We start from the raw sequence: 21,749 nt of genomic DNA on the forward strand, positions 1-21,749 counted from the left end.
GACACTGATGGTAAAATTGTTAAAAGCGAAGTCCATTGCACTTACCTCTCAAATTGCCCTCTCCAGCGATGCGATATCCGCAGTTTTCCTAGTCATTGCTGTTGCCATCTTTGGTCTTCTCTGCTCAGTGTCTACAGCCAAGTTGGCTGTCTGGCCCAAAATGACATAGTTCCCGCACATGGGATTTAACTCATCTCGGCACCTAAGGCCTATTGAGATTGTACACTGGGCTGCACATTGGGCAACAAGATGCCCTAGGCTCAGCATTATCCCTCAGACTTGGTTCACTGTCTAAGCATGCATGGAATAATGTGTGAATATTCTCCTATGTAGCAGTAAAGACCATCCACTGCCACTTCTTGAGAAGGGAAATAAGGACAGCACTCCCCACATGAAATTTACTTGAAATTAAGATATGTTTGTTTTCAATTGTAAATGTAGCAGGGAAATAGAGGAAAATTACTAGGCTTTAAGCTGATACTGAGGCCACTCAACTCAGAAATAACTCAGGGTCAGAAACAGCCAATTCTAGGAGTAATAAATAACAGCTTAGTGGGAATGAATAATTGCGGTGTGTGTTTCACAGGTCGGGTCAAGCACAGTGAGAGAGCTGCTCCGTTGTCAATCACAGTCACACTTTGGCTGACATTCGTTTTAACACTTCAAGAAAAATAGTTTGTGACACAACACATGAATTGTGACCAAGACATGACACCTATATCACAAACCCATCACACTTTAAATGATCATATGCAGCCAAACTTTGCAGCTTTAAGGTAGAGTTTATTAATTTTGTGTATTATATTTAATGGGTTATTTGAACACATGCACCTGTAGGGGAATAAAGTCTTTCAAGTGTGCTAAAAAGATGAATCATGCACTATATACCAAACCATATGTACTTTGCTCATAGCTTGGTAGTAATACTTGGTTTCTAGTTTTCCCCTGAATTAAAGAAATGTCCTCTGAATAATATTATTCAAGATCAAGAGAGAATTTATAGCTGGAACCTGCAAGTACACAAACTACTCTATTTGAAAAGCCCTGTTTACAGTGCTCAGTGGCTCAATCTGAAATGTACACACAATAAATAAATGAGGAGCAGAAACTCCTCTGCTCCATTTGCATCCCTCCCATCCACCTCTATTGCTCCATTCAAGGTTTCGATCAGAAGGATTTTGCTTGAATTGGGATTAGTTCCACTGTTTGTTTGTTTTTTAGACTACAGTGCAATCGAAATCCTTTTTTAGATATGAAGAAATACTTAGTAAAACATTTTTTAATTTTTATTTAAAACAGTTCTAGAACAGCTAGCTATAAGATTTATAGCTTTAGCCTGTAGGCACACAAACTCCTATATTAGAAAAGCCTGTTCACAGTGCTCAGTGGCTCAATCTGGAATATACACACACAGTAAATTAACTTTTAGAGCAGGGACTCCTTCGCTCCATTTGCAACCCTCTCATCCACCTCTATTGCTCCATCTGAGGTTTCGATCAGAGAGATTTTGCCTGAAATAGGATTAGTTTCACTGTTTTAGCTTACCGACAGTGCTCTCGGAATCACTTTTTATACATGAAGAAATACTTTGTAAAACAAAGATTATTTATTTAAAACAGGTATAAGATCTATAGCTGGGGCCTGTGAGCACACAAACCCCTCTATTATTGGAAAGGGCCTGTTCACAGTGCTCAGTGGCTCAAACTGAAATCTACACACACAGCAAATGAACTATCAGAGCAGGGACTCCTCCACTCCATTTGCATCCCTCCCATCCACCTCCATTTCTCTATCTGAAGTTTTGATCAGAGGGATTTTGCCTGAAATGGGATTAGTTCCACTGCTCTTTTTAGTTTACCTACAGTGCTCTCGGAATCTTTTTTTTTATATATGAATAAAAGACTATTTGTTCAAAAACAGCTAAACACATAATCTTATTATTCTAAAAAATAAATAAACCAATTAGAATGACCTAAAACTATTATAGATTCCCAATATATGAGTAATGAAGAAAGGTCAGCATTTGCATATAACATGTGCTCTGGGTTGCTGAGCCTATCCTGACTTTTGTATCTGACAAATATTGAATGGATGAAGCAGTCATATGATGGCCATGGTCCCTGGTATCTTCCCCTATATATCAGAGCAGATGCCAAACGTCTGCTACGTTTGGCTGTCATTGTGGACAGATAAACTTGTTGTCAGTTGGATGTCCAAGTCAAGAAACAGAAGCATTGACAGCTTGATCTACCAAAGTGTATGGTGAACGTTAAAGTGTACTTAACTCCAAAAACAAAAATGTACTATTTTACAGCTTACAAGACCTGCATTAGTAGTTTTCAGGCTTTATTTCCCTTATGTGCACCCTGCTATCCTGCAGGTAACACACGTCCTGTCTTTAGGTGACAGTGCTCACCCACTGTACTATATCTATAGAGGTACATTGTTGTCACCCTAGAGCAGGACTTCAGAACATATTTCCCTCTACCCTTTCCATAACATAGGGATGGGGGTGTTTTGAAGTCCACAGAAAGAACCAGGAACAACTGTAAGGCCCCGTACTCACGACCAAACATGTCTGCTGAAACTGGTCCGCAGGCCAGTTTCAGCAGACATGTTTGGTCGTGTGTAGGCGCGAGCGGGCCGAATTCCAGCAAACATTTGCCCGCCGGGCCTTTTCCCAGCAGACAAATATTCCTGGACTTGTTTTAAAACAGTCCGCTGGAATTCAGCCCGCTCGGACATGTACGGTCGTCAGTACAGACCTACCGTACATGTCCAGGCGCCCGCCGTCCCTCGCATGCGTCGAATGACTTCGACGCATGCGTGGAAGCATTTTAAAGGCGGGCCGCCCACGTCGCCGCGTCATTGTCGCGGCGACACCTGGTCATCGACGCGGCGACACCGCGGACACGCCCCGCGTATTGTTTACGCGCGGACTTCTGTACGATGGTGTGTACAACCATCGTACAGAAGCCCTCTGGCAGACATGTATGGTGAAAACGGTCCGACGGACCGCTTTCACCATACATGTTTGGTCGTGAGTACCCGGCCTAACAGATAACAAGCCACAGAGGCAGAGAGCACAGAAAAGCTTGCTTGATATCACAGTCACTAGGTATTTGTTGTGCACTTATAAAACAGATAAAACAAAATTCCTTTAAGTTGTTCATTATTGTTATAAGAGAAAATTAAGCAAAAACAAGAAGATATTGTGGTTGACCAAGCATTTGTGTTTCTTTTCTTTACTTCTATTTTTGAGCCCCAAAGCATCTTCTCGTTTTTTTTTACATTCTGTCCCATATACTGTAAATTATTATCTGTAAGCTGAGCTGAACCAAGCCATAAAATGGCCTTTTATATTTTTGTAGATGCATGCTAAAACTGGGTAAAAGCAATAGGAATTGACATTTTATTACCCTTAAGGTTTCCTTCAAAGTGATGTAAACTCTCATCCCCTTGTCCCAAGTTACAGATATTTCACTTCCAAGTATGAGGATAAAGAAGTTCCCAGGCTGCAGCATATCAAAACCAGTCTCGTCACTCAGAGGTTTTCTAATGGTGACCTGAGGAGTAATTACCAACAAAAAAATTGCATATTATGTAGTTCACACACAAACAGTCTCAAAAAACGAAAGAAAAAAGTCAATATTGTATAAAAGTGGAATAAGTAACATAAGGGGCTTTTCAGTTAATGGACACATGTAAAACTTCCCAGAACTTCCTATTCCCCTGTACAACATCCAAGCTTCATCCGCCTTCAATGAAACACGGGTAATGTTTCTGCTTTGCAGTAGTGTAAGTGGCTTATGTTAGTTTACTCATATGTGGATGCCTTGGAACGTGTAAAAACATCATAACGTAAAAAAATATTGTCAGTCCAGACCCCCCAGCTAAAATCCTAGAAAATGTTAGCAAAACTACCAACCAACCAAAATCTTTTTAAAGTGTATGAAAACCATAAACCTGACAACAGTAGGCCTGTTGTGTTTGCTTCTTCAGTTCTCCGTTTGTTTGCCTATCTTATAGATCTGATAGGTAGCTCACTGACAAATTGAAGAAGAATGCACAGCGGGCTAACTAATAGACAGTGATGTAGTGTTGTCCACCTGCAACAGGAAGTGCTGTAGAGTAGGGCATGTGTGTGTCCTGTTGCAGTTCCCTTGGTTGGCCCCTAGATGTCTCCAGAGCTGGAGAGTGAGATTCTGCTTAGAAGCCATGTGGGTTAAGTGTAAGCCCTGTTCCTGCTAGGAGAGGGGCACCCTGTGTGAAGTTATATTAGGAAGGTGGTGAGATGGATAGTTAGGTGGTTGTCATAAGAAGAGTAATTGATAGTTTTGCCTATGGGTGCAACAGTATGGAACAAGAGCCTGGTGGTCTCTTGCTCATTGTACTGGGAGTACTCAGAATTCTGGAAGTCCATTGCTTACAAGTGGCAGTAAGGAAGAAGAGCTCTGCCCCAAGGAAGAAATTTGAGAGAGAGTGGGCCCACAGCACTAGATCTACAGTGGATGCCATGTTGGAATCAGGAGTCAAATTCCACACCATTGGAAAGCTAGATTATTACCTCAGATGGATGGAAGGGTGGCTCTGGCTGGAGTGCTATCCCGTTGGGTTTGAGTCATGACTGTTATAGTTCCAGAAAACATTCAACAAAACAAACCCATGGAATCTGAGACTGGAAAACAACAGCAGGTGACTGCAAGTTGTTGAACGCTCTGAGATCTGCCCTCCAGATGTGGGACTGTGAGAGGGCTGCGTCTCACCATGTCTCTCCCCAAAAGAATTATGCTGAGCCTCCATAATTGAAAAGATTAAAGTCAGTATGGTTGGGAAGAAAAGAACTAGATAATGCTGGACTTTCTCCAGCCAAGAAATGAGGAGGGCACTATCTGACTTGCTGGCAGTGGCGGCTGGTGTTTTTTTTTGGGGGGGAGGGATGCAAACAACCGCCCCTAGGGCAACAGTGGAGCAGCACTAGCACAACCCCCCCCCCACGCGCGTGACACTAACACCCCCAGACAACCCCCCACCACCGCTGTGCTTACTCTGGATGCGGAGCGGTGAGAGCAGTGGTCGGAGCTGGTACGGCTTTCATACCTGCTTCCCAATTGACCGGGAGGATGATCAGTGTTGCAACAGCGAATATTCATTATTCCTATTTTGAAGCATTGTAGAACCTCTGGCTCTAATCAGGTGCCAATGTTATTCATGCACCCATTTCCCTGAAAGGAGCTGGACACATGAAAAGGGAATGAATCTATCCACTGCATGGATCTATCCACTGCATATAGCGGGTGGCAAGGAGAGAGGGGGAGGTGCCCAGGCGCCCCTAATGGATGAGCCACCACTACTTGCTGGAGTTTCTAATGCACATTGTGAATGCTCACAGTGTGCAGTGAACTAAGTGTAAGTAATTTCAGTAAAGGAGAGGAGCTTGTACAACTGTGCAAGACTGAAGAGACGGCTAGAATTCAACATTAAGAAAATTGTATACAGTGAGGCATAATGCCAAACGTACTAGAAAAAACAGATTTAAGGTTTACATACATTTTAAGAATGCTTGTTTATCTGTTTATCTGCAATACAGACCTGTTCATTTGCCAGCTCAATTTCACCATTTCTAAAGTAAATCGTAATTTTTTTGGAACATTTCTCTCCCGTGAAACCACAGCCCACATTGCCAACAAGCATACGGAAGGATCCAGTTTCTCCATTGCAGTAATCCTAAAGAAAAACAGAATGTCAACCTTAGAGCATTTCCTGTATGTCATGATAGCGTTAGCCACATATAAAAGTACATTTTGGTGGATTGTTTAATCATAAGGCTTGCCTGGATATTTTTTATATTTTAGCAAATATGTGTTTGTTTGTTTTTTCTGTTCGGTTGATACATTGTTATGGACATTTATGGTTAAAGCCCCATCATGTTGCTACTATCAGTAATGCCCTTAGGAATTATTAACCTTCAGTTTCATGTAAATGACTATCAAATACACACAGCTTGATGACCAGTACATTTTAATACTTCAACATCTATTGGCAAATAAAATAAACCTTTATAGGGACCGGAGGTTTATTGACATATGGCATGCACTCCGGCATACACACGCCACCATGCAATAGACATTCATAAATAAACCAGAATGCCATTAGTGTGATATTAGTGTGATATTGTTTTTTCATTCTCTTAGGCCTTGTCCGCGGACCGTTTTCATCGGACATGTCTGCTGGGAGGTTTTGGTCTGATGTGTGTACACACCATCAGACCAAATTCCCCGCAGACAGAAAACGTGGTGACGTTGCGGCGACGACGATGACGCGGCTACGTGCGCGAACCAGGAAGTTCAATGCTTCCACGCATGCGACGAATCACTTCGACGCATGCAGGGAATTTCGGTCCGATGGTTAGGTGTACTAACCATCGGACATGTCCGACGGACAGGTTTCCACCGGACAAGTTTCTTAGCATGCTAAGAAACTTTTGTCCGCTGGAAACCTGTCCGCTAGGCCGGAAAACTGTCCGGACCAGTTTCAGCGGACATGTTCGGTCGTGTGTACAAGGCCTAACACAACTTCAGACAATGCCACGTCATATTAACACTTACCTGAACCATGACGTACTGACAGTCACCTGGGAAACTATACTTCATACCATCAAATGTCAAGTAATGGGATACTCCTATGGCTGAACATGTGCCATCACACACTTTGTTTGTGCACTGCCATTTCCTGTCTCTGCAAACACTGAAAGAATAAAAAACACATATAAAATTAAAAACTACTGGCTTGTTTTGACCCCGACCTATAATAATACAGTGCTACTTGCTCCTAAACTTCCATGGTTTTGGGACCAAGGTTTTCCAATGATGAACAGAACAAGAACTCTAACTTCATGTTGATATCACTTGTTATATGTTTGTTCAAGGCCTGTGACCCAGAAAGCATTGAAACCCAAAAGTAATGTTCGACATCTGAACGCTGAACTTTTTCCCCTAATCACATCCTTCCCAACCCCCTCTGAAGGTCTCCCAAGCTATCTGTTATTCGATTCTTATACTCATCTTTTCTGAAATTTTCAGGCTGGTGATGCTGTGGGATCCTCTTTCCGATGCTGGCCAGTCCTCAATGATGCAGAGAGTAGTGATGACATGATTATATCAGTGCCATAACTCATAAGTGTCACTCACCATAAGTGCATGAAGCTGCAGTAGTGAAGCCAATGATGCCGTACACTCATGTTGTGTCCCCAGTCTTCTGAATGACCAAGGACATCTTGTGGTGGAAAAAGTATACTCCAGTCTGAAATTGAGTATTGCAGTTTGGGCTGCTATTTGTATTTTTTTCATAGGTCGGGGGTCCAATTAAATGAAAATAGCCCAGAGATGGGCTTTAAGAATGAAGGTAGGGAGGTATATGGCAATCCTCAAACCAACAAGGTGCATCAAGACGATCACAACATGTTAATATGACAATTATTGTGTAGAACTTTGACCCTTGACTCTTCTCTATATTAGAGTTATGAGAATGAGGGAGAGGTGCTCTTTCTATCATGGTGGAAAGACTTTGTATACAATAACAGACCCCTCCTACTGCTTGATGCACCTAATAGCTAATATGTAATAACAATGGGCGTGGTTATGCATTTTGGGGTGTGGCCCCCTTTTTCAAAAGGTTTGTCAAAACAAATCCATTGCACAGAGCAGGTATGTATATTGTGTTTGTTATATTTAAAAAAATGACTTTACAATCACTTTGAGCCTTTGCAACCACTTTATTGGCTTGTGGTCTCTAGCCTGCCCTCTAGGGGGCGAATTCCCACTCCACACTATACTGTTCCCACTCTGCTGGTAAAATCTCAGCACTAAATTTTTGCAAGTGCACACACATTGTGCCCATTATTAAGCTTTTACCATGCAGTCTGGCTTTTTTTTTTTTGGGGGGGGGGGGGGGGATATTTTACATTGTGTAGAATGTAATAGAAGGAACAGACACAGGCAGGCACTAAGTTGGGAATTATAACAGGGGGATCTCACTGTTGCATTTTCCAAAAAATATAGGAAGCCAGGGACTAATTCAGTCCTGTTCCGGCTCTGCCTTTCAATAAAATATCTACTCTAAGGCTGCGTACACACGACCGGTTTTCTCGGCAGAATCCAGCAAGAAAATTGATGGGAGACGTATTCTGCCGAGAAAACCGGTCGTGTGTACACTTTTCGCCGAGAAACCCGTCGGGAAACTCGTCGAGCCAAAAAAAGAGCATGTACTCTATTTCCTCGACGGGCAATGGGAAAATTTGGCTCGACGAGTTTTTTGACAGCCGAACAAGGAACTCGACGGGGAAAACAATGTGTTTCGCCCGTCGAGTTTCTCAGTCGTGTGTACGCGGCCTGAGCTGTAGCTTGAGAGCATGCTAGAAGTATCCCAATATTGATGGCATGGAACCAGTTATCTTTGGTGGTCCTGCATATGGGAGGAACAAATCTTTTGTTGTTATAGAATGCCAAGGCCACCTCAGATTGCCACCCAGTATGGATAAAAACACTACCAGTACTGGGCAGAAAGCCACAAGGATCCTTCTCAGCACAGTTTAAGCCCTGGGGTCCCCACGAATTCCAGAAGGTAGGAAATGTCATACAAAATGGTCCTTATGAGAGAGGAGGACAAAAAAGGAATGCGGCCTCTGCCTCAGCCTGAAAATGTATAGAAGTGGGGTCCGATGGGGTAGGAGCGAGGGCGGGGTTACCCAAACGTACTGTATGCTGCCATGGAAGTCTGTCAGAAAACAGTTTACATTCCCTTTAAATCTAGGATTTTTTGGTGGTGGGGGGAGGGGGGGGTTACATTAATGAGCACTTGAAAATATTATGCTCTCGTTGACCTTCTTTGCTGTTTCCCTCCATAGAATGTATGTAGAAAAAACACTATAGAAAACAACAGATGTTTAGTTACCTTTGTAGAGAACTATTTATTTAAAAATAAGCTGAACTATGCAGTTGCGCCCTAATAATGTTCCGAATTTATGAGATGCATTTAACAAAATGCATTATCGTACCCAAAAGGCCGGTCATGAAATACAATAGGGCTATAGTTGAGCAACAATGTTTTCTCTGCAATTTAGAGGTTATTTGTTCCTGATATGTTTCCAAATTAACAGCAGATTTAGGGTAAATGGGACATTATCAGAAGTGTGTTTACTGTTTATTATGGTGACTGGGGAGTCAGCTGTACACAAGCATTCATAAAAGCAAGGCGTTTTGTACTGAGGAAAATACCGTGCAATAATAAATACAATTTGATCAATCCGTCCAATAACCCCTTCATGACTGGAGGTATTTTGTGCCCTGTGTCATGCTATTGCAATTTTTGCACAATTTACTGTGACTGCTGATGTGATGCATGTGAATGTGTATGCATATATATATATATATATATATATATATATATATATATATATTCCTGCAAACTCCAGAATGCAATTCTGTGGCCATTGCTTCTACAAATGTGTTTGGGTACACAATACACATACACTAACACATTGTGGAAGAGTAGATCTCTTCCCACCCTGTATGGTGTACCTGAATTGGAGTGTATATCTACATTTTGTAGTCAGTAAGGGATTAAAGGGTAATTATAGTTCTTTTCTAGTTTTATTGAAGCATATATGTGTGTGATTATGATGAGCTTAATGTATAATATTTTATTAGTGAATGCTAATGCTTGCCATTGTATATTTTATTCATCTCCTTTCTGCCATCTCTGACCTACCATTTGGTTCCTGTCTGTGTGCTGCCTACCCTGACCTCCTACCTGGTTTATGAATGTTTCTTTCTGCCCCCTGCCTTGACTTCCCAATTTGTTAATAACTATTTTTGTTTGCTGCCTGCCTTGATTTCCCACCTGGCTCCTAACTATGTCTGTTTGCTGTCAGCTCTAAGTTCCAGTCTGGGTCCGGACCATGTATGTCTGTTGCATGCCCTCTCCTCCTACCTTGCTCCTAACTATGTCTGTCTATTGTCAGCTCTGACTTTCAGTTTGGATCCTGACCACATATGTCTGTCGTCTGCCTTCTCCTCCCACCTGGCTCTTAACTATGTCTGTCTGATGCCAACTCTGACCTTCAGTCTGGGTCCTGACAACATGTGTCTGTTGCCTGCCCTCTCCTCCCACCTGGCTCTAAACTATGTCTGTCTGCTGCCAGCTCTGACTTTCAGTCTGGGTCTTGACCACATTTGTCTGTTGCCTGTCCTCTCCTCCCATGTGCTCATAGCTATATCTGCCTATTGCCAGCTATGACTTTTAGTCTGGGTCCTGACCACATATGTCTGTTGCCTGCCCTCTCCTCCTACCTAGCTCCTAACTATGTCTGTCTGCTGCCTGCTCTGACTTCCAGTTTGGGTCCTGACCACATGTGTCTGTTGCCTGCCCTCTCCTCCCACCTGGCTCTAAACTATGTCTGTCTGCTGCCAGCTCTGACTTTCAGTCTGGGTCTTGACCACATTTGTCTGTTGCCTGTCCTCTCCTCCCACTGTGCTCATAACTATATCTGCCTACTGCCAGCTATGACTTTTAGTCTGGATCCTGACCACATATGTCTGTTGCCTGCCCTCTCCTCCTACCTAGCTCCTAACTATGTCTGTCTGCTGCCTGCTCTGACTTCCAGTTTGGGTCCTGACCACATATGTCTGTTGCCTGCCCTCTCCTCCCACCATGCTCCTAAATATGTCTGTCTGCTGTCTGCTCTGTTTTTTTTTAGTTCCTGACTTTGTAGGTCTGTTACCTGCCCTGACTTCCCTCCTGGTTCCTGATTATCTGTTTGTTGCCTGCTGTGACATTCTACCTGGTTCTAAATATGCTCTTGCAATTTAGCATTTTTTTCCCCCTGTAGCTTGCCTGTCATCTCTCGCCAGTGTGGCAATCCTAAGGAGTTCCAAGTCTCCTTGCAGAGAAGCATCTTCCACTAGTAATTCAGAAGGTCAAACAAAACCTGTGATAATGGAACTTGTGAGAATGGAACAGTGTGTGCAATGGTTGTGAGGATGTTGAGGGACAGTCCATTGCTAAAACATGGGGGTAATTTAAAGAGCTTTTACCATCCCCTAGGCAAAAATAAGTAAGACTTTTCCTGGAGTTGGGTTTCACTTTATTAAAGATGCAAGCTTTCAAGATAACTTAGATTCCTTCTTCAGGCATCAGGCTGTTTGTGTATTCTTAATAGGTACAATATGTTAAAACACTTCTGGGGAACTGATGTGAATAATTCCTTTTTCTGTTTAAAGTTTTATGCCATGTGTCATTGAAATATACATTAATAAAAGAAAGAAAAAAGGTATACCAACCATGTGTTGCAGTCAATTTCCACTGACTCTCCAGGAGCGTATTCCTTTCCTGCATGAGTACATGGACATCTGGATGGATAGATGCACTTGAAATTGTGGCGGACCTAGAAATTCAACCAATAGAGTACTGTCACTGTTTCTCACTGTTCAAATACAAAAATAGACTTCTGAATGAAAGTCTAAAAAAAGTCCCCAATCCAGTTACTATGTGATAGACAGGCTTCATAAATTAAACTACTTCTCCTGTGTGTCACAGTTGTGCAATTAGTTCTGCACTCCTGTGACCTGTATTCAGCCAACAGCGGGCTAAAGTCCACTGTTGGCTGACGTCACTCAGCCGGTCCAGGTTTTGAAAAAATACCAGACTTTAATGTCAGGATCAACCCAGATTCCTGACTGGCAGCTGGCTCTGCCTCTCAGCACACTGCTCCCGCCCCCTCTACAGCCTGGTGTTCCAGCGAGCGTTTTAGGGGCAGAGCAGAGTGACTGACAGTTACCAGCTCTCTGCTCACTGAGGACCGAGAACTGAGCAATCAGCAGTCTTTGATCTCTTAGTATTCGGTTTTAGAGACAACGGGGGGACAGATGCAGCATCAGACCGATGCTGCAGACAACCTGGGTAAGTACGTATCTTTGTTTTTTTTGTTTTTTTTCAAACTTCTCTTTTAAACCAAAAACTTTATTTAACTTCCCTGACTGAGCCAAGTCTTCATTTGTATCTGTTGTGTTTCACTTCCCAGACACTGCAGCTCACAATGGGAGAGTTTTAGCAGCAGAAGCAGTGCTGCCAATCCAAAAATCAATGGTATGACTAGGTGTGGCCAGGTTATGACTGACAAGCTACAGGTAATGGTCTCAATTGTAACCACAATGAGAAGGTCTGTTTCAGGGGAATTGTTCCTGTGCAGGTTAGAGGAAAGAGAAGTCTATGCCATAAAGTATGAAATAGTGTGGATGAATCCGCGCAATGGAAACAAATATTGTCAGTGAGTGATTACCGTATATATATGGGGTTTCTACACCCTTATATTTAAATTTGATTAATTAAGCAGCTGCCCCTACGTAATTTATTTAACCTAAGTGAGATAATCAATTGAGTGAGGTATGGAAGTAGGAGTGGCGCTACCTTAATTAATACATGAATGTAAAGTGCAAAACTAATAACGTGGATAATGGATTTACCCTATTGGTGTAAAGTGCACCTGTGTTTGATATGTGAAAAGACAAATTAGATAATACAATATTAGGGTAAAAAGGTTAAATACAAATACAATAGTGCACATTAATAATTATAAACGTCCATGTGCTACGTATGGGTTATTAGTGATATCCCAATCCAATAAGATAAAAATAAAAATAAATATAAATATAAAAATAAAATGAAAAGTGCTTTGTGCTTTGTGAACATCTATTTCCGTATTTCACAGGAGCACAGTTTGAAGTGGTCACTGTGTGAAATATGGAAATAGATGTTCACAAAGCACAAAGCACTTTTCATTTTATTTTTATATTTATACTTATTTTTATTTTTATCTTATTGGATTGGGATATCACTAATAACACATACGTAGCACATGGACGTTTATAATTATTAATGTGCACTATTGTACTTGTATTTAACCTTTTTACCCTAATATTGTATTATCTCATTTGTCTTTTCACATATCAAGCACAGGTGCACTTTACACCAATAGGGTAAATCCATTATCCACATTATTAGTTTTGCACTTTACATCAGGGCTCAAGTCCTGCGGGAACGCGTGGGAACGGAGTTCCTGCACTTTTTTCACAGCAGGAACTCAGTTCCCTTTGCAGGACTAGAGCAGCCGAGCCGCCCGAGCCAATCCTTCACTAAGCGGCGATGCCCAGCTCTAGTCACTGTCAGGGGCAGGCGAACCTTAGTAATCCTTTATGTTACTGGCCGCTTCCTGTATATGGATTCATCGGGTAGTGTGCGGGTATTCCGTCACTTCCTTAATGCCGCAATGTCTCCTGGGAGCTTTTGTCATTGTTCCCAGGAGACATTGCGGAGGTCTGCCGCGAGTTATCGCGGGATTAAGAAAGAACTTGCTTACAGTGGTACAGTGGATCGTATACATTTTTTTTTGGTGGGGGAGTGGATCTTGAGTGGGAGTTCCCACACTTTTTTCCCCAGGACTTGACCCCTGCTTTACATTCATGTATTAATTAAGGTAGCGCCACTCCTACTTCCATACCTCACTATGCCATAAAGTGACCATTCAAGAGTTTACTACAGTGGGGATCGAAAGTTTGGGCACCCCAGGTAAAAATTTGTATTAATGTGCATAACGAAGCCAAGGAAAGATGGAAAAATCTCCAAAGGCATCAAATTACAGATTAGACATTCTTATAATATGTCAAAAAAAGTTAGATTTTATTTCCATCATTTATACTTTCAAAATTACAGAAAACAAAAAAATGGCGTCTGCAAAAGTTTGGGCACCCTGCAGAGTTAATATCTTGTACTGCCACCTTTGGCAAGTATCACAGCTTGTAAACGCCTTTTGTAGCCAGCCAAGAGTCTTTCAATTCTTGTTTGAGGTATCTTTGCCCATTCTTCCTTACAAAAGTCTTCTAGTTCTTTGAGATTTCTGGGCTGTCTGTCACGCACTGATCTTAACCAAATTTTTTTTTGTCGTTTTTCGGAACCTGAAAAATGATGTGAAGCCCACACACGATCATTTTAAATGACATTTTTGAAAAACGATTTTTTTTTCATGCCGAAAAATAATCATGTGTACGCGGCATCAGGCTTGTCTATATGTTAATTTGCAAAGTTCAAACGCTGATTTTTGTGGTGAGGACGTAGAAGAGGTTTTCTTCTGATGACTCTTCCATGAAGACCATATTTGTACAAGTATCTCTTTATAGTGGAATAGTGTACCACAACTCCAGTGTCTGCCAGATCTTTCTGGAGGGATCGTGCAGTCAAACGTGGGTTTTGAATTGCTTTTCTCACAATCCTGCGAGCTGTTCTGTCTGATATTTTTCTTGGTCTTCCAGATCTTGCTTTAACTTCCACTGTTCCTGATGTCTGCCATTTCTTAATTAGAGGATATTGACATCTGAAAACGCTTTGCTATCTTCTTATAGCTTTCTCCAGCTTTGTGAGCGTCAACTATTTTCAGTTTCAGTTTTCTAGATAACTGCTTAGAAGAACCCATGATGCTGATTGTTGGGGCAAGGTCAGATAAGTCTGGGCATTTAAAACCTTTGAGATTGACATCACCTGGTCTTCCCAGACGATGATTGAGAACAATCCATGACACTGGCAGGTCTCAGCTTTGCAAAGGGGGCAGTGCAGGCTATAAATTCTGCAGGGTGCCCAAACTTTTGCAGACACCATTTTTTTGTTTTCTGTAATTTTGAAAGTATAAATGATGGAACTAAAATCTAACTTTTTTTGACATATTATAAGAATGTCTACTCTGTAATTTGATGCCTTTTGGAGATTTTTCCATCCTTCCTTGGCTTTGTTATGCACATTAATACAAATTTTTACCTGGGGTGCCCAAACTTTCGATCCCCACTGTAAATTAATAACATAGTATACAAGTATGCCTTTCACAAGGTGTTACTGCACACAGCTTTAAAGTTACAAACTGTCCATAGTAGAGTTCACACAGTAGAGTTAGGAGGAGAGGACGGTATCTACAGGAGGGGTGTCCCAGAGTCCAGTATCCAGCAGGGTGATGTGAGTAATCCTTTAGCACCACCAGACTTCCCCTCCAAAGCAGAACCACCACAGTAAAAGCCTGGTGAATACATCCTGAGCCTTGAAGGTCCAACCACAGAAAATACAGGTGACCACTTTCCCAGTAACAGCTATTACTCTATTAGCTTCCCGCTAAACTTTATTTATCTACCACCTCCTTTACATGGTGCCACTCTACCAGAGCTGGGCTGCCACGTAACTCCAGTGACTCCTAAAGTCCTAGTTCACAATCCACCTATGGGGAAATCTAGTGGCTAGCTAGGGGAAATACCACAGGCCATATTTGTGCCTTACCCTACACTTTCACAGTCATAGAGGAAAACTGAGGCTGTTGTATAACACCTTTCAGGAGATCTCAAAACCACCAATTTTTTTGTTGTTGTACAATTCCCCTTTAAGGGGGCGTGACCAGGGGTGTGTCCTATGCCTGCATAGCTTTGCTGATAGGTGTCACTTATTCCAATCTCAAAAAGTTAGGAATTAAGACTGTGAGTACTGGCCCAGAGAAGGAGAGAATTTCAATTACTTTTTTTTATCACCCCTGCTGTACAAAGTACAGGGTTTTCCTGGTCTGGGGCATTTCTATAGCTGCCCCAGTGCTGTCCACTTAATGCCTCATTACTCAAAGTGGTTCTTCAATCATTTGTTTAAAAATTAAAAGTCAGCAGCTGAAAAAACTGCAGCTGCTGACTTTTAATAAACAGCCACTCACTTATCCAGGGATCCAGTGCCAGAGCAGTTGTTATAAATCACAGGGCCCCATACAACCTAACTGACAAAGTCTCCCCCACGATCAAGTTACATATTTGATAAAAGTAAAATCATTCATAGCGGACACAAATACAAAATACTTAATAAATCTAAAAGATATACCGTATTTATCGGTGTATACTGCGCTCTTTTTTGCCCTTTAAAATCAGGGCAAAATCGTGGGTGCACGATATACGCCGATACCCGCTTCCCGCGCTGAGTTTGAACTGCGCCGCCGACTTATACTGAGTGCAGTACACTCGGGTACTTTCAGCCAGGCTCGGCTTCGCTCGCAGTCACGCTCTGTGACGCCTCCTAGCCTTTATGTGTGAGAAGCCGAGCGTGGCCGAACGTGCCTGAGTGTACTACGCTCGGTATATGTCGGCGGCGCAGTTCAAACTCAGCGTGGGAAGCGGGAATTCGACTGAGAGACAGCGAGGGAGGAGACCACCGAGGCCGCAGATGGACGCCGGACCGGACAAGGCCGCCGATGGATGCCGGGCAAGACACCAACGAGGGGCATTCAAACTGTAAGTATTTTTTTTTTCTAAAATTTCCCTTCTAGATTGGGGGTGCGCGCTATACGCAGGTGCGCGCAATACCTCGATAAATACGGTAACTGTATTAAAGAGGAAGTAAACCCTGGTGGGTTTTACTTTCTCTTTAGTTCCCTGCAAAGAAAAATCATCATGTGCTAGTATGCATTGCATACTAGCACACTATGTGCCACTTACCTGCAAATGAAGCCCGCAATGTCCCGGCAACATCCATCTTTGCCCCTCTAACTTCCGGGGGCCATTGGCTCAGGGGCCTCCAGTCACGGCACTCGCAAGTGAAAGAAAAGGCCCGGAGTGTGAATGAGGTCTTGGGGTTCATTCACATGGGTGCTGTGGCCTGTACAGTGTGAATCAGTGGTTTGTTTATGTGGCTTGAGACGCCTGGAGTCTGACGTCTGCAGTCAGCTCATGTTATTCTATTTGGACGCAACATATGTATGAGCACAACTGCAGGTCCTAATTTGCCAGGCGTGCTACCCTGAACATTCTGCCACTTAGTCCACTTAGAGTAACAGACGGCTCCAGATGTATGAGCAATCCAGATAGGGTGACCACGTGTCCTGGATTGCCCGGGACAGTCCCGTATTTTGCAGGTCTGACAATAAAGTGTCCCGGAAAGAAATTGACACAGCTACCCCCAGGCCAATCTGATGCCCCCAAAAAAGGCTGCCACATCACTGCTTTACTCACTGACAGCACTTGCCCTGGCCGGGAATGCCTGGAGGAGCACAATCTCTGCCCCCTGCTTGTGATTGGAGAAATCATAAATCCCGCCTCTTGTGTCCAATCACTGTGCTTCGATACAGCACAAGCTGATTTTTCAGAAGGGGGGGTGTCCCTGAATGGTAGTTTGGAATTGTGGTCACCCTAAATCCAGAGTACCTGTGTGAATGCGTCCTCATTCACACGTGCGGCTAGTGGGGGAGTAAAACCCCACAGTTGTGCTGTGCTTTTACTGCCCACCAACCACTACCCCCTTTAGCAAGATAGGCAGTGGCTAGGGGTGTGCACATGCCATGTCTGTGATGCTATGCTTTGCAGCCATGGCAGAAATTATACCCCTGGCAAACAAGATCCATTCAAATGAATAGTGCGGCTCTGCGAGTGCCCCACAGACGTGTGAAATGCACGTGGTTGCAACATGGTAATGGGAGGGAAAAGTGATTGTAAACCCTGTTACACCACTTTTACCTACAGGTAAACCTATAATAAGGCTAAAGCCGCATACACACGATCAGTCCATCCGATGAGAACGGTCTGAAGGACCGTTGTCATCGGTTAACCGATGAAGCTGACTGATGTTCCGTCGCGCCCACACACCATCGGTTAAAAAAACGATCATGTCAGAACGCAGTGACGTAAAACACAACGACGTGCTGAAAAAAAACGAAGTTCAATGCTTCCAAGCATGCGTCGACTTGATTCTGAGCATGCGTGGATTTTTAACCGATGGTTGTGCCTACTAACGATCGGTTTTGACCAATCGGTTAGGAATCCATCGGTTAAATTTAAAGCAAGTTGGCTTTTTTTAACCGATGGTTAAATAACCTATGGGGCCCACACACGGTCGGTTTTGACCGATGAAAACGGTCCATCAGACCGTTGTCCTCTAGTTAACCCATGGTGTGTACGAGGCCTTACTCCTGCACTCGTCATCGCGGCTCCGACCAATTACAGCGCCGGAGCCCGCGAACCCGAAAATAACTCCGGGAGACATGTCGCCGGTCACATTGGTGTGCGGAGGCCGCTGCAACAGCTTTGGTCTAAGGTAAGTATTTCATAATGAGCTAGTATGTGATGCATATTAGCTCATTATGCCTTTGACCACCTGTCAAAAGTTCTCCAAAGAGCCGTCCAAATGCTGACCACAACATGCTGAATGAGCCCTTATTTTTTTTTTAATTACTTTTAGTAATTAGTCCTTTGCGGGTTTACAGCTGGCTGCCCACTGTGCATGCGCTAGACGCGCTGTGCCCTGTGACTGGTTTCTGGGTAGGGATGGGGAGGGGGGGGGGAGAACTTCTACTCGCATTGCCTAGGGTGGAGGAGGGTTGAAATTCCATATGGTTTTGGAAAAAAATGACAAGGACATTTTCCTGTCGATTGCTGAAAGCGTTTTGCAGAGTTTAACAAGCCTGGTTTCTATATCATCACACAAAGGAAAGCCTAGGCTGTTGCATAACATATTTCAGAAGATTTCCAAACCAGCAATAGTTGGATATCCGACCCGAATGTTAAAAAGTGCTCTATTATGCGCGTCATTGTTACTGCAGTAAGAGCATTGTGAAATTTAAAACAGAACTTTGCAGAGTCTCTAATATAATTTGTTAAATCTAAGTCGTAATGAAGTATGTCTATTGTAGTTGCCACGGCTGTTTGTGTTCACAACCATGGATTTCTAAGCCTTATATGTCTCCCTTCCTTTCTCACAATCTTAAGAAAATATTTTGAAGATCAAGAAAACATAGCTATCATTTCAGACAAAATGATGGTTTCTGTCACAGGACTGCCACCTAGTGGTAAAAAAGAAATTTATGCCTACCAAAAATATTTTAGTTGGCAATAGTTTGGGTCTCTGAAAATCATTCTTAAAAAAAAAAAAAAAAAACATTTGGCTACATTCACACCACTGCATTTGGTTGCAGTGTGATATGTTTATATTAATTTCATTGCATGATGCACTTTGCGGCAAACTCATTGTAAGGATCCTGGAAAAGCCCCCTTAATAGTTACACTGGGGTAGATTCAGTAAGATTTGCGCAGTTTTTACGTAAGCGCAGGGCACCGTTTTTGCCCTGCGCCCCCGCAAATTATCTGCGCTACCCTCGATTCACGGAGCAGTAGCTCCGTAAATTGCGTTGGCGCTCCGGCGAAATACCCGGCGTAAGCGCGCGCAATTTGAATGATCCCGTAGGGGGCGTGGATCATTTAAATTAGGCGCGTTGCCGTGCCGAGCGTAGTGCGCATGCTCCGTCGGGAAACTTTCCCGACGTGCATTGCGGTAAATGACGTCGCAAGGACGTCATTTGCTTCAAAGTGAACGTGAATGGCGTCCAGCGCCATTCATGATTTTCTTACGCAAACTACGTAAAATTTAAACGTTGCGACGCGGCAACGACGGGTATACGTAACATTGGCTGCCCCTGCTATTAGCAGGAGCAGCCTTACGCGAAACCCGACGTACGCAAACTACGTAAACTGCGTACGCAGGGCTCGCGTAGGGTTGTGAATCGGCGTTAGTATGCAATTTGCATACTATACGCTGACCACAACGGGAACGCCACCTAGCGGCCAACGTAAGAATGCAGCCTACGATATGACTGCATAAGGAGCCTTATGCCAGTCATTTCTTAGGCTGCAGTCGGCGTAACGATGTTCCTGAATCAGGAGCATTCGTAACGCCGGCGCAGGTAAGCAATTGCGCTGCGTAACTATGGTTACGCAGACACAATTGCTCTTTGAATCTACCCCACTGCTTTGTGCTATTTGAATACCCCTTTAAGTTTAGCATTGCTTGTGCAGTTAATACGTTGAAATAAAAGCTTCTATAGATACTCATTCTCTTAGCATTATTTTACAGTAATATAAAGTTCAACTTTGAACCTGTGATTTGGCACATTGCTATTTGATTGGTCTCTTTGGATCAGGGGTGGACTGACCATGCCACTAGGGGGCCCCATCAGGGTTTCCAGGCTCATTAAAACCAGGGACAGTATGAAAAAATCTGTGTTTTTTTTTTAGGGCTGTGCAAATTAACTTTTAATTAATCGATTAATCTTTAATTTTTTTGATCGATCAAAATCTTTTTGATCAATTAAAATTCTTTTGATTGGTACTCGCCTCTCCGCCGGCTTCTGGGCCTTCATGGAGTTCCATCGGAGATCCAGTAACGTCATGGACACTGGCGGGGCTTGCCGTGTCCATCTGAAGGGCTCCTTTGCTGTGCCTCCATATCTGCATGCCGGCGGGACCTTACTATCTGCCACACGCAAGGGCTGTTACACTTCCCTCTATCAACCTGGGATTCTACAACCATCCACTGGGAGTTGTGATGGTTCCCTTCATGGGACATCTACATGCTGACAGACTGATGTTAACCTCTCCTCATCTGGATTCAGCAGTGGTATCGTTGTACACATTTTTATACCCGTATCATACTTAGCTACATGTTTTTATGACTGCTTTTGGTACCGTTTGGTATTACTCGCACCATGTTTACAGTTTATGTAGCTACATCGATTTTATCTCCAGTGCAATATTTATTTGGTTACCTACTTAAAGACTATAAAAGTTTTAATGCTATTCCCATCGAGCACAGCCTTTGTGTGTTTTTGTATCCTGCTATCCATTTTTCCAGTGGTTGGTAGCTGCACTGGGAATTAGCCTGCAAGGAGATCAGCTAAAAGTAGTTGAATCTGTATGTGCGTTATAATTAATCGAAATTAGCCCGATTAATCGATTAAAAAAAAAACGATTGATCGAACAGAAAAATTTTGATCAGTAACAGCCCTAATTTTTTTACATCTGTCCCTGATATGTCCAAAACCGACATGCTTTTCATGTGAAAATCCTGATATTTTAGCTGCCCCGCCTCTGTAATGCTGGTGGCCATCTGTAAGCCCTGGGGCCCCATAATCTTCTATTGCCCGGGGGCCCCATGAGTTGTCAGTCCGCCCCTGCTTTGGATTACACTATTTTGCATTTGATCATTGCTTCTTGCAAGGTTGTGTTGAATAAATCATCTATTCTACATAAAGGAATTTCAGTTGCCTATTTTAGCCAATAGGAATGGGCAGAATAGAATGCATTATTCTAAAACAACTCAGGATAAAAAAAGTTAACATTTAATTGGTCAGAAAAATGATGGATGATAATGGATTGGCTTTTCAGGTACCCTCTTTCCCATCATTTTTGGTGACAACATAGGTCATTATATTTTACTTTATATTTTAACTGGACCTGCTCTGGAAGTTTAAGGCTGGGTTCACACTGCTGTATGGAGCGGCTCACAACAGGGGTCCGATGCATACCTGTTGTCTATTTCAGGTCCGATTTCAGTCCGAATTTTTGGCTGAATTCGAACCTAAAATGGACCAGACGACGCACAAGCCTCCTGTGTAATTGGTTTCAGAGTCGCTGCGGAGATGTGTGAACCAGCTCAATTGAGAGCCAGTCATAATCTCCTGACATGCACATTGGATGCGCTTAAACCCACATCAAATTCGCAATAGTGTGAACCCAGCCTTGATCTGATTGGTTTCTGTAAGAAAATATCTTCTGTTTTGGATAAGAACGCAATAACACAAAAAGGCTCAGACAGGCTCATTTATGGGGTGTTAAGTAAAATAAAATCCTTGTTGCTTATAG

At 42.9% G+C, this 21,749-nt stretch overlaps 1 protein-coding gene across 1 annotated transcript in view; it reads right to left on the minus strand.

Annotated features, from left to right (window-relative positions):
- VWF (von Willebrand factor) overlaps positions 1 to 21,749 on the minus strand; it is a 234,591-nt gene that overhangs the window by 141,521 nt on the left and 71,321 nt on the right. The window contains exons 19-22 of the mRNA XM_040345153.1: positions 11,340 to 11,443; positions 6,609 to 6,747; positions 5,593 to 5,727; positions 3,420 to 3,566 (exon numbers count right to left, since the gene is read on the minus strand). Of these exons, the coding sequence (XP_040201087.1) occupies positions 3,420 to 3,566; positions 5,593 to 5,727; positions 6,609 to 6,747; positions 11,340 to 11,443 (525 nt within the window). The remainder of the gene's footprint in view (positions 1 to 3,419; positions 3,567 to 5,592; positions 5,728 to 6,608; positions 6,748 to 11,339; positions 11,444 to 21,749) is intronic.

The sequence above is a fragment of the Rana temporaria genome, chromosome 3 (assembly GCF_905171775.1).
Source record: "Rana temporaria chromosome 3, aRanTem1.1, whole genome shotgun sequence".
Classification (NCBI taxonomy): domain Eukaryota; kingdom Metazoa; phylum Chordata; class Amphibia; order Anura; family Ranidae; genus Rana; species Rana temporaria.